This window comes from Pangasianodon hypophthalmus, chromosome 13, assembly GCF_027358585.1.
Source record: "Pangasianodon hypophthalmus isolate fPanHyp1 chromosome 13, fPanHyp1.pri, whole genome shotgun sequence".
Lineage (NCBI taxonomy): Eukaryota > Metazoa > Chordata > Actinopteri > Siluriformes > Pangasiidae > Pangasianodon > Pangasianodon hypophthalmus.
In genome coordinates, this window is record NC_069722.1 from 23,103,570 (window position 1) to 23,117,172 (window position 13,603).

The 13,603-nt window shown below is 36.4% G+C and overlaps 1 protein-coding gene across 1 annotated transcript; it reads right to left on the bottom strand.

Annotated features, from left to right (window-relative positions):
- Positions 1–1,898: 1,898 nt before the first annotated feature.
- Positions 1,899–12,689, bottom strand: ube2d2l (ubiquitin-conjugating enzyme E2D 2 (UBC4/5 homolog, yeast), like). Its single transcript, XM_026947104.3, has 7 exons — positions 12,311–12,689; positions 5,738–5,801; positions 5,375–5,406; positions 5,196–5,273; positions 4,097–4,202; positions 3,828–3,921; positions 1,899–2,207 (listed from the first exon to the last, which is right to left on the bottom strand). The coding sequence occupies exons 1-7, from the start codon at positions 12,332–12,334 to the stop codon at positions 2,162–2,164; spliced, it is 444 nt and encodes a 147-aa protein (XP_026802905.1). The 5' UTR covers positions 12,335–12,689; the 3' UTR covers positions 1,899–2,161.
- Between the last annotated feature and the right edge of the window lie 914 nt (positions 12,690–13,603).

Here is a 13,603-nt window from a genome sequence, read left to right on the forward strand (position 1 = left end):
CATCATTGTCATCAATGATGCATTACTTACATCATGCTTATATTTCTCTTTTATATGTTGTATCCTGATTTAATCCACGTCTATGTGTATGAAATGTGCCATACAAATCAACTTTTCATCACGGTAACGATAAGAAGTGGGACATTTCTTATTCCTCTAAATGCAGCTTACTTTTGTTTTTCGGCCTAAGCTCACACCTTTAAGTATTGCACTTTTTTTTTTTTTTTTTTAACAAAGGATAATATAAAGGAGCAAAACACATGTGAAATGATGAGCACATCCTGTGTCGTATATCCTGTGTGTAGAGAAACGCTCTGCAGGAAAAGTGATCGAACTTACTTTAAAATATTTTGACAGTTGAAAGTTATTTCATGAAATACATTTTTTTCACTGTAATCCCATCTTTGTTTTATGTTCTTACAATTAAGTATTTGCGTACTCACTATCCCCTACATATATGGAGAGAGAGAGAGAGAGAAACACTTTTTTTTTTTTTTTAATTTTTTTTTTACTACAAATGAGCCAGTTGAATTCAATCACTGTGCTATTAAAGCATTTTAGGATTAAATTCTACTGCTTTCAAACTACCTAAAAGTTAGAGGGAAAAAAATTTCTCTGAACATGCTCCAGCCCTTTCTCTCATAAACCTGATTGGCTGTTATATTTTATGATGTAATAACGTGCCCGTTATATGCACAAGGCCAACTCACTGAAACGGAAACAGATCAGAAACATATAAACTAGTGGAGACCAGTGAATGGAAATATTTCTTTCACATGAATAGTTACCGACGGAGTCTCCAGTGCTGGCGCTTTGTAACACGGGGTAAGTTTTCTGCCACGAGAGAGTCTTGGACAGGACGGAGGAGCTCTTGGTTCTTGGTAACATGATAAGCTGAGTTTTTGTCTTATTAATTTCAAGAGAGAAGAAAAAAAGGCTGGTGAGGGAACAACTGTTTATAGCTGCTATGACGTAAGTGAGAACAGAAATTTGTTTCGCCGACGTTCCACAACCTTAAATGTAACTATGATCAGGATGACATCATTCATTAATAAATTCACTGGCAAATTACTGTGTGTATAACACACCACAATTCAGACAGCCTTCTCATCTGTCTGAATCATCCGCCCTGGCAGAGATTACTTTCCTAAAACAGCACGACCTGAAGTGTGTGACAAATATTTTTTAACGTCAATGCGGCAGAACAATTCTCCCACCGTTACTTCCCCTTAATTAAAATAACGTAAAAATGTAAATAAATTAAATTAGGATGCTCTGAATTAAATTGATTTCTACTTTCTGAAACTTTCTGCCTCAAGTATGTGTTAAAGGAGTATTTATAAAAATGTAAGACATGCAGCACACACCGTAACCGGCTGATACATTTGACCAACTTTATTGAGAAACCAAAAATGGACAGCTAGTAGAGCTATTAGTTGACCGGTCGTCCATCGAGAGCTTTGAAATCAGTGCAACAAGCGAACAGTGTAGTTGGAAGAGAGATGAACTAATAGCTCTGTCTAAAAACGACAAAATCAAAAATACAGGAGTAACAAAATCAAGTCCTCGGACTCCTCGTACAGGTGGACACGCGTTTTACACTGGCGGCGTTTTCAGCAGACCGCCAAATCGCAGTTAACATGCAGGAAGTAGGTTTCATATTCATCTTAACTGTTCATGTAATCGTATCTGGACTAATTATATACTCGTATTTCACAGACTGTTTTCGCTATCGTAAAAGCTTATAAAAATGTGAAGGCCAACGCAACAGACCGCTCATGAAGGACCATTGTTTTTATGGATTTATGTCTTTATTTCTTCTCAATAGCACCTCCAACGTGTGGCGTGAGTTAATAAAGCGCTCTTTATTTGCTTTCTTTAAATCTGTGGCTGGAGTCCTTGACACATGCTTCAGAGTTCAGCCTGGATATTTTTTTTTTTTAAATGGGGAATAAAAAGTGACATGTTTGCAGGGAATTTGAAAAGGGGCACGAAACAAGTGGATGAAAAATAATTTGTTCTGAGAGACAGAGGGAAGTGCCAATTCGCTGAAAGGGGAGAGGGGAGGAGAAAAAAAAAAAAAGAAAAAAAAAGGAGAGCCAGTTGTAGAACGTTCTTCCAGCTATAATGCAGATTTGTTGGGGCGATGTTTGTTCGGGTATCACATGGCGTACTTTTGGGTCCATTCCCGAGCTATTCTGTTGTACCTGCAAGAGGAGAGAGGGCGAGAGAGAAAGAGGAAGACAGAAAAAAAGAGAGAGAGAGAGAGGGAGAGAGAGATTAGAACTGGCACACAGACTGGCTAATATAATGTTTTTTAATGTCACATGCTGGGTTAGCACAGATCCTGCCAAACTGCGCTGCAGCCAACACACACTGCAAAATCATCAAGGTCAACAAACTGCGATAAAGGCACGGCGCTATTTAATACTGCAGCCACCAAACTCCATCTACCCGAGCGGCGCACGGACATTTCTCATTTGCACTCATCCATCCTCATGATCACGTCTTAAAAGCAAAAGTGATCACGAGCTGTCCTGTTTAAAGCGCATAATGTTAAAACCCTCTCCAAAAATTATTACTGTGATGAATTCTGTTACGATACGCAGCACATGCTTGATAAATAAGAGATGTAGACCGATCATGGAGAGCTTCGGTGGTGGTGTACCCACAGGTCTTACAAGAACTGGAGAAAATCATTTTATGTCTAAGAGTTAATGTTATGGTTCATCTACGTCGTATGTCCAGCTGACTAACTGCTACTGTATTGCTTGCTGCTATCTAGAACAGCAAGCAAAAAACCTTTCAATGCAAAAATATTTGTCGGGTTGGAAAAAAAAATTCGCTGGGGCATAAATTTGCAGGACGAACAAAAACGTTAGATGAATATTTATTGGATGGAACGTCACTGGCCACCAATTCATACAAACAAATCTTTTGAAACCCTCGTTCTGAGCTGAAAACCAAATATCTTCTTATCATACAAGATGTGAGGAACGTCGTTATCGGACACAAAATGTACACAAGCCCAAAATTACCAAAAAAAAAAAAAAAGCCAGTAACTCGACATCTACCAATCTGATACCAAGATAAAAGACTTAAAACACTGGATGGGATTTTAACACACACTTTACGCCATAACGCAAAGTTACTGTTATCCAAAAGTTGATTAGTTTCCTATATCAGCATGTCCTGATTTGTTTTATTTCTCTTACAACACAGCAATTTGCCAATGATTGTTTTTTTTTTTTTTTTAAAAATTGACAATGACACACTGTAATAATTCACAGTTCACACTGTAATAAACAGTCGTTCCCTCATGAATCTGTCCTGAAGACTTTCTCACTGCAAAAAAAAAAAAAAACCTCAAAGTGCTGACACTGGAGACTCCTTCCATCAACATTAAATAAACAGAAAGCTTCACAATGTCTGTGTTAATACATTGCCAAACAGCAGATTTCTAATCCGTTTATTATTAGACTTCAAGTATGTGCAGCGTCCAGCGTACAACTCGTTGTGTAAATTGTTACTACAGAAACGACGACGTGTTAGAACGAGTGCGTTAATGTAAACCGTACTGTCGGAGCAGATTAACTAACCTTCTGACCAATCAGAACTGAGAATTCAACAGGACCGAGGTTTAAAAGTGTGTAATACTGCCTAACAATAAACCCTGCACATCTAGCACACAGAGAATGAAGTGTTTTTAAGCGCAGCATCATGATGCTTGAGATCGACAGAATATCACTGCATCAATATTTTGTTAAATGGAAAATTTAAAAAGTGCTAATAACACTGCTGTAGGATCGTTATATTCAGATACTTACTTTTCATTGTCTGTTTTATATATGCGTGCTATCTCTGGCACTAGCGGGTCGTCTGGGTTCGGATCACATAACAGAGAGCAGATGGACAAGAGAACTGCACCATGTGGAAGAAGAAAAAAACAAACAAACAGGACATCATTCTTCCTCCCATGTAAACAAATTCATTTATTGTAACAGAACTGAAACGTGACTCAAAACAAACACAGTCAAGTACACGAATAATTCTATATTCAGCAAAGCCGTGTTGTGTCACATGTTACTCTCCTCACCTTTAGAAATAGTTAATGCTGGTGACCACTGCGATCTTAGAATATCCAAACAGATGCTGCCATTACTGTTAATATTTGGGTGATAAATTCTTGTGGTGAATGCAACCTGCAGGGACGACATGGAGAGCAGATCACATGACCTTCAATACAGGCAGAAATCAGGGAAGAGGAAAAAAGAAAAAAAAAAAAGCCATAAACTCTGCTTTATTGTTCATTTCATATAGACACATTCAGCTGAACTGTGAGTCATTTTGGAAAGTGACAGTGTTCGTGGCTCTAACTTTAAAATAACTGATCAGCCATCGTCAAAGAGCAACCCCAGCAATTTAAAAAAAAAAAAGAGAAACCATCTTCTGTTCCTGGCATATCTGTCTACTTGGATGCTGGCCATAGATGCAAATCGATGACTGTGACGTGAACTCAGCCTGGGTGACGGACTCCCCCCCACAATTCCATTCTGTCAGAAAAACATCTCAGAGACCGCTAGTCTGGTTTTAGTGGACAGGTAGTGATGGGAGGTTTACCACTAGACTAGAAATCACAAAACGAAAGTTCCCATAGCAGTTGTTTGGTGTCACTCTGGGGTCGAGCTATCAGCATTCTCATATAGGCATAAAAAAAAAAAAAACTAAAAAAAATTCAGCTTTTTCAGAAAACATCTGGTTTGGCTTACACAAACATTTACACACAACTTTACTTAAAGCTGAAAAAATGAGATCTCAATGTTTCTCTGATATTTCAGTATGTTAATTTGATCCTTAATTATTTTAGAACATTCTCATAAGCTGCTTGTAAAGTGATCTCAGGTCTAGATTAAAAATTCTTACTATTATCATTATCATTATTATCGAAGTGTTACATTTTTTCTACCTTTTTTTGGTGCAGTCTTTAAAAAAAAAAAAAAAAAGGAAAAAAACTGGATTTGAGACATTAGCAGCTTGTTGGCTTTCAGTCTGAACGTAGTGTATGCTTGGAGTCACTGCCGTTTAAATAAAAGGCTTATGAAGAGTGACGTCTGAGAATTTCTGAATATAAATAACAATAGAAAAGACATGGAGGTTAATCGCAGCAAACAAAACTGTGCATGTTGACGACGTACCTTAGGCGGTTTGAATGGGTAATCTGTAGGGAAATGAATGGTCAAGAAAAACACGCCTCCCTGGTATGGACTGTCGTTCTGCCAAACACACACACACACACACACACTTGTACTCATTCACGTATGTAAATGAGAAAGAATTTGCATTAAAGGGGGAGGTGGCTGATTTGCATACTTACAGGTCCCATAATTGTGGCTTGCCAATGAAACACTGAAAAACACACACACACACACACACACACACACACACACACAGTATTAGTACCATTATAAAGACTATTCATTCTTATTGAGATAGAGATCATATATTTAACACAGGATTTAACACAGTGACAGTTGTATCGCTCACAGCAGCACAGTTACATTTGTTCTTTCCAGACGTTTGACAATTGTGTCACATCTGTAGTATTTATCACATCTGGACCAGAACGGGCGAATCGGGTCATTTCAGAACCTGACTGGTGCCCGTATGCGCTTTTTAGAAACGTGATCTCGAGGTAGATCGGCGTCAGTAGAGTTAAAATGAAGGAAGTGGAACTCACAGTCATCACCCACCGGCCCTGCAGAACACTGTGCTGGAGGATCCCGACCCAGATCGGTCAGCTCCTACACACACACACACACACACACACACACACACAACACAGACACACACAACACAGAGAAGAAGATAGAGAAAAGAGATAAGAGATTAGATGCAACACTAACGGACTTTACATACATTTTATACCATAAATGAGTGACAAAACATTTCAAGTCGTGCTGTTTTAGGAAAATAAATCAACACCTTCTGACCAATCAAAATTGAGAATTTGAGTAACGCACTTGTCCAAATGTAGCAGGTTCGAGCAGGGTCCTTATACGAAATACTGCAAATACGATAAGTGGTTTTACGAACAAGGCTTCTGAATTTATGAACGGTCCAAAACTGAGATTTCGCACGTTTCCGACGCGTTACTACGTTAAACCGCGAGCACTCCTCTACTGGCATGCGCTTGTTAAGAGTTAATTGCTTCTGAGACGCAATTACGAGCAGGGTGCTACCGTGCAGACCTGTGTGTGAGCATGTAGATGTGATCGGCAATTCCCAGAAGCTACCGCAATCGTTTCTGAGAAAGCACGCAGAAGGTGACGAGACCCTGCTCTGTTGTGATGTGTGAGAGAAGAAAAGTGCAGGAAGAGGATGCGACTGTGTGGTTGATTTGGTTTAAACACAAAAGAAAACATTAATTTCCTCTGAAAATAACACTGAAAAGAAGAAATCCTACCAATGAGTATGGCAACAGTGTGTGTGTGTGTGTGTGTGTGTGTGTGTGTGACAAACGAGGACAACTCGTCTGTGTCCGTTATCATAAACCCATGGTGTGTGTGTATGTGTATAAGTATGTGTAATTATGTGTATAATTGTCTGTGTGTGTAATTACTTTCAAGATATAAGGTTAACACTCACCAAACTAAATCGTATCAACAACAGACACAGGTCAATAAATCAAATTCGATATACACAATATCACAAAGCCATCTGTGCCTGTGTATTTATATTTCATTTCTTTAGCGCTTAGCGTAGGGGTCGGCAACTAGCGGACTGCGAGGTGGCGGATAAAATGTAAACACTAGAAGGCTTGTGAGATTGTGTATAACGTGCCACGGTCCTACCTCGCCCCCTAACCATCACAAACTGACACTAGTATTACCTGTGACGCTGAGACTGGAAAAGAAAGGGGTGTGGCCAGATATATACGTAATGTGTTGGATGCGCGTTACATCGATACAGCAGAAAAAATATTGAAAGCTGGTTACGATTCTTGCACTGTGAAGACGTCGTGATAAACACCACGTTGCGTCATTGACCCTATTTGAATCGGATTAGTTCGTCAGCGGGACGTCTGTAGTAACTTTTGAACACGTCTTTTCTCTTAGCGAGAAAACTCTCGCTTCTGGGCAGGAATAAAACGATCACAGGACGAGCGAGTCTCCAGGACATTGTATTTTCTAGTAATCTGGATGTTCAAGTGGTCGAGGAGACACTGGAGTAGAGTAGTGGGGAAGCGTATAATATCTGGGAGAGGGTCACCGATGCGTGCTATGAGAATAAATACGATGAGCAGCAGCAGTCAAACAACTTTTTTTTTTTCCCCCACATGAGGTGCCATCTGCATAGAAAATCATGAAAATGTATCCGGATGGGATTAAAACGAGTTTGGCGAATCAGAATAACTTTTCTCAGAGGAGGACTTGAGAAAAACATGGTCATGGTCGATCTGGATGGAAATAAAATCACAGAGCAGCACCTTCTCTTCAGCAGCATCTCTAATAAATAGTGCACTATATACACTTGTCAAATGTTAGGCAAGTCAAACATACGTTGACCGACTGTAGCTCGCATTAAAGAACGCAAGACATTCACCGTTTAACGTGACAGAAAGCGAGGACTCCCTGTCAGCGCATCTTTCAAAGCAAGACAATAAAGTCATGAGATTAATGTCAGATTGGGGAGAAGGGGGCGGGGCTTCCAGGGTGTTGGTTAGTACTGGAAAGATCAAAACGCCTGAGCAACTCGTCAATCATTCCAGATTCACACGCTGATTGGCTTGTGCTTTTATTTATGGTTGGAAAAAAAAATTGCTCTATTTGCGCATGTCTGCAAGTACGTGCATTTATGTAAATTGTTTTTTTATGTACATGCAAGCTTTATAATTGCAAAATCATGTTACGCACATAATATAAAAAAGCTAAAGCAAGACTATAAAAATTTAAATACTGGCTCTTAGCGATCAGTAGAAATCTGTACACCTCCATTAACTGTTGTTGTTATTAAATAAAATCACATTCTCAAGCTGTATTAATCAATCAGACAAAATTATTTCACGTGCAACATGACTAATTTTTTCTATAAATGTCTGTTCATAGAGCTCACTGTATTAATATTTTATCTCATATTATCAAGCAATTGTTTTAAATTAGGGAAATAAACGGCGGAATATTCAAACACTGCTTTATAGTCGATGAAAGGAAATAGTCGAGACGCAACGTTAAAAGTAAATACGCCCTCCAGATGTTGATGGAAAAATGTACATATAATAAGTGCCACTGTCTAAGATCCACTGAAAGAGTTTTCCTTTACAAGAGTTTAGCACAATATTCCTAAGACTGACCCTGAAACAGCTCGGGAATATAGGACAGCGTTAACAGAGACAGAGGCTATTTTTAAGCATGCGTATTTCGGATGGGGTACGGAGAGGAGGAAACGGTCCAGTCGGCACTTCGGAAGGCAAAAATAAGGAGCTTAGTGACAAAAAAGTTTGCGTTTATTTATTTATTCACTGATTTATTGTCGTGTGGGGGAATCTACGCTCCCCCAGACTGGTATTATTATAGAAATACATCCAACATGTTCAACTTTGAAGAAAACCTAGACCAGGTCAAACAGCTGATTAATTTTATATATGTGTATATATATATATATATATATATATATATATATATATATATATATATATATATATATATATATATATAAACAGTGTTATAATGTTTACTAAAAATGATTTGATATGGAGCCAAGGAGGATAAATTAAACCAGGGGTTCAGAAACTTCTTGGCCAAAGGACCCCAAATGGACATTATGAGTTTTCTTGGCGTTCTGGTTACTCTTCATTATTTACTATTAAGCTTGTAAATCCATATTCATTCAAACTTTCAGGAAAATGTTCTGGACTTCTGTTGTTCCACTGCGTCAGGCTCACTCGGAGCTGTCGAGGAACTAGCCGCTACTTTTAAGTAGCCGCTAAAAGAAATTTGCAGTTTTCTTGCTGAACTCTCACGCTAGCACAGAGTGTCAGGATAGCAAACAAACAAACAAACAAACAAACAAAAAAATAGTATCTGCGTTCATAGGGTTTGAGCGATATTTGTAAAATAAAAGACTAAAACTAAAGAGGAAATTGTGTGTAAGATGGAGAAAAGAAAAACACTGACATTCTTGTGATGATCTCACAAAAGCGTATTATGTAACGAACAACACGCAACAGATCACGCTGTTATATGAAAATAACACACGCTGGAGGAACTGTAGCACAGTCGAGCGTGTTATTCCGCTTATACCACAGCGATCTGCCAACGATTACAATGTTTCATTTATTAATCTACAAAAACGTCGCACATTTTAACGGATCATACCTCGAGTTAACTTTCTGCGACGTCCGAGAGCCGAGTTCTCACCTACGTTATAGCTGCGATAAACAGTCGTTCCCTCACCAGCCTCTCTCTCTCTCTCTAAAAACTCAGCTTGTCATTTTATCAAAAAACAGAAAGCGTAAACTCCTCTGTCCGTAAGACTTTCCTGTGCTGATGAACTTCGAAAAGCACCGTGACGGTTAAAAATCTCTTACAACCGAGACTCCGTCCATAAATGTTAAATAAATGGCTCCTTACAAAAAAAAAAAAGTCACTAGGTTTTACTTCACTAAAACACGTTTTTTTTTGTTTTTTTTTTAAGAAAATCTGTTTATTATTAGTCTTCGTTTATGTCGAAAAATCCCTATGTGTGAGCTGTTACTATGGAAACAATAACAGATTAGAAAGAGCATATTAATATTAATCTATTGTTCGTGTTACAGTGGGAACTACTTCCCGAGCCGGGATGTTATACGAAAATAACGCACACCTCCTGACCAATCAGAGTCGAGCGCTCAACCATGCTGATCATGAGTCTAAGATGAAAATAAACTAAAGTTCCTTATTATTGTACAATTCAATGAAACTTACGTCCTTCTCGGAGATCCAATAATCGCCTAGCTATAGAAACAAACATAACATTAACCCAACACTTTATCGTAAGACATAAACAAATAAACAAACAAACAAATAAATAAATAAATAAATCAGCCGTTGCTGCTGCGCTGTACTGCGGAACGTAAACGGTGCTACCTGAGACGCGAGATTCACGCTAACTCAAAATGAAAAAAATTTGCGCTAACTCAGATATCAGAGAGAAAAAATATCAGATACTGGATCCGGTAACAAACGGCGAAGACTGGAAGTGGAAGTGGGAATGTTCACACATAAAAAGATGACTTTCGTCTTTTTGTTAGGATTTTTTTTTTTTTAAAAATATTTACACTTTATTATATTGTATCATATTACACTTCTTACACCATTATATTTATAACGTAAGTGATTTGTGAGTGAAAAGTGTTTAACTGTGACGAAGAAAACTAGTTTTTAAAGAAAATATCATCAGAATGTATATCGGTATCGGCTGATAGTCAAGGTTTCTGTATTTTTAGATTTTATTCTCAGTTTAATTTGTTTCTTATAAGATTTGCATTTACTCTTAAACAGCTCGATAAACTAGTTGATTAATCTCGTAATCAACAAACCGGTTGTGATCTTGAGTTTATGATAGATTTAAGCTCTCGAAACTGAACTTTATGGTCAACGTTAGAGATTTAACTCACACAAATAAGGTGTCTATGCTGATTCATCTAAAACAAATACTACTATAAAGTAGTGAAGTGATATTTTTATTAAATGTTGACAGCGTGACGTCGTGTTCGATTTCACTGGTTTCTTCTAGTCGGAGTTACGAGCTTTAGGACATTCATTTATCTTCTGCTCCATCGTTACTTTGGATCGTCGTCGCAACATGATCACGGATTTTTTTTTTTAACTCCTAAGAGAGCATCGTTATTTTAAACAGAGTCTTCTCAAATCTTTCACATCTAATTTTAGATTAATTTTTAGATCCAAGAACCTTAAAGTGCAATATGGAGGCTGTTCTAACAATGAATACAACTAGAAACCTAACAAGTGCTAATTATTGTCTAATTTCCTGCTTCCTAGCTGATATGAATAATATAATATTATAATTTAAACGTGAGAAACACTCAGACATTTTATACACTAACCTTTAAATAATATTTTAATATTATCTTTAAGGTTGATGTACTTTCATTAAAAAAAAAAAAAAAAACTTTTTTTTGTTCTTATGATCTTTTAAGTTCTCCATCTTTTTATTTTAAAAATTATTTTATTTACTATTTATATTATATTCAGTAATTTATTAAAGAATATGAACTGAAAAGTCTGTATAAAAGTATTAAAAAATTTTTAACTGATATTGATCACTACAGTACAACCAGCTTTGCAAAAAAAAATCATTTTATTTATTTTATTTCGCAAGCTCCACCTCTAAAATACTCGAAATTTATTTCATTCCTTATAAAATCTTTCCCAAATTTTAAAATAAAAACAAAAATAAATAAATAAATAAATAAAATAAAAACAACACAACATAATCCACTGCTCTGGCAACCATAATTAAAAATATATGTTATAAATATGAATTTTAATTAATATTAAAATGTAAAAAAAAAAAAAAAAAAAAAAAAAAAACGTTTTTGTTAATTAAATTTTTGTAACAATAATTCTAAAAAATGATTCATTTGAAAAACGTAATAAAAAACATAAGTAAAAAATTTACTTAATTTTTAATTTAATGAATTTTTAAAAAGTATATACAAATGATTAATTTAAAAAAATGTAATAAAACATAAGTAAAACATTTAATTAAATCACTAAAAATTAAATTAAACATAATTTAACTTTATATATATATATATTTAATCTAGTTATATTCTTAAATATGTTGTTTTTTAATTTAATGAATTTTTTTTTTAAAAAAGCACACACACACATACATACATATATACACACACATACATGATAGAAAATAAAAATAAAAAATTTAAAAATACAACATAATCCATTGGTTTGGAAAGCAGCTAATAAACCCTAGCTAATAATAAAGCAGTTCACTGTGAAAACTGCTAAAAGGTAGCTAGGTTTTATTAGATTATGTTTAGATTTAAACCTAAATCATATTGAAATGATGTTGAATAAAGTACTGTAAAAATGTTAGATATAAATTGTAATCTTACTGACTGCTAGCTAACATGCTAGCTAAGACACCACAGGCTAGTCAGGTTAAGCTAAACAGCTAACACTAGAGAGTGAAGTAGGTTTGTTAGCTAGCTAACGCAGACAATGTCACCAATCGGTCACTAGTGGTTCACATTAGCTAAAATAGAAATAAATAAAATAAAACAAGTTACCTTGTGAATTCGTTTCAACGCCATTCTGTCTCTGTGGTTGGAAAAAAAGAAGAGATTTAGCCGGTTAGCTAAATGCGGTGTCTGTGCTAGCTTAGCTTAGCTTTGTGCTTGCTAGCCCAGCAATGCGGAGGCGAGTATGCTAAAGCTAAGCTAATCGATGAATCTTATTGGCAAAGCCAATCCGACGAAACTAGCTCGCTAGCGTTAAATCTGTTGAAACTAAGGGCTTCAATTAAAAAAAATACTCTTAATGAAATGTATTAAACCGTCCAAACAACCGGAAAATGTTTAATCCTAAAAAAAAACCGCCGTGTGTATGTGTGTATCCTCTCTACGCTGTCTTTCCACAAAATGTCTTCTTCTCTTAGCGGAACCAGACGCGTTATTTTGTTCCCATCCATATTCCGACACCTCCCGAATGGCGTCCTTGGATTGGCTAAAATCCCGCGAGAGGCACAAATCTGACCAATCAGCGTGCGGCTTGTTGGTATAAACCGCCTTCAGGAGGAGGGATTGGGTTGGAATACGGGTGGGAAATAAAACAATGCCAGCTATACACACCCAAGCAACAGGGTCCCGAACAGCGCCTACCTGCTGCTTACTGCTGCAAGATCAGCCGCATAAGTTCGAAGGAGAAAGAAAGAAATAATTAAATAATATAAAAACCGGTTTTGTGACCTTTCGGGTCAAATAAAAAATATAATTTAATAAAATAATACACAAATAGTACACACACATTAGTAAAGTACTACATAATACATAGATTACACACACAAGATGATCATAATACAACAATAGGTCTCACAGGTGTGATTATTTTCCTAAAACAGCACATCCCAAAATGTTTTATTCCCCTTACACCGCAGCAACTACGCAGTTTATAGTCACATTAAATGTTGTACAAGTTAGTTCCTGTTATCGCTTATGTTATAGCAGCTATAAACAGTCATCCCTGTTGAAAAAAAAATCTGTTACAGAAATTTTAATGGTTTTCACTACAAATACCATTACAAACCATCAGCTAACCATTAAAGCCATTACCATTACCATTATTGGTCCTTAATGGTATCCACTAGACTTAACATTCCACCAACAGAATTCAATGAATTACCAGTAGAGACCCACAAGGACCATTAGAGTTTCCATTAAACCCAATACAATTCCCATTATAACCATTAAAACCATTACAAATTCTAAGAGGGTTTCTATTGTTTCTTTTTTTCCAGCAGGGATTTCCTCACAGCCTCTTATTTTTCTCTCATGACAAAAAAAAATCCAAAAAAAAAAAAACAC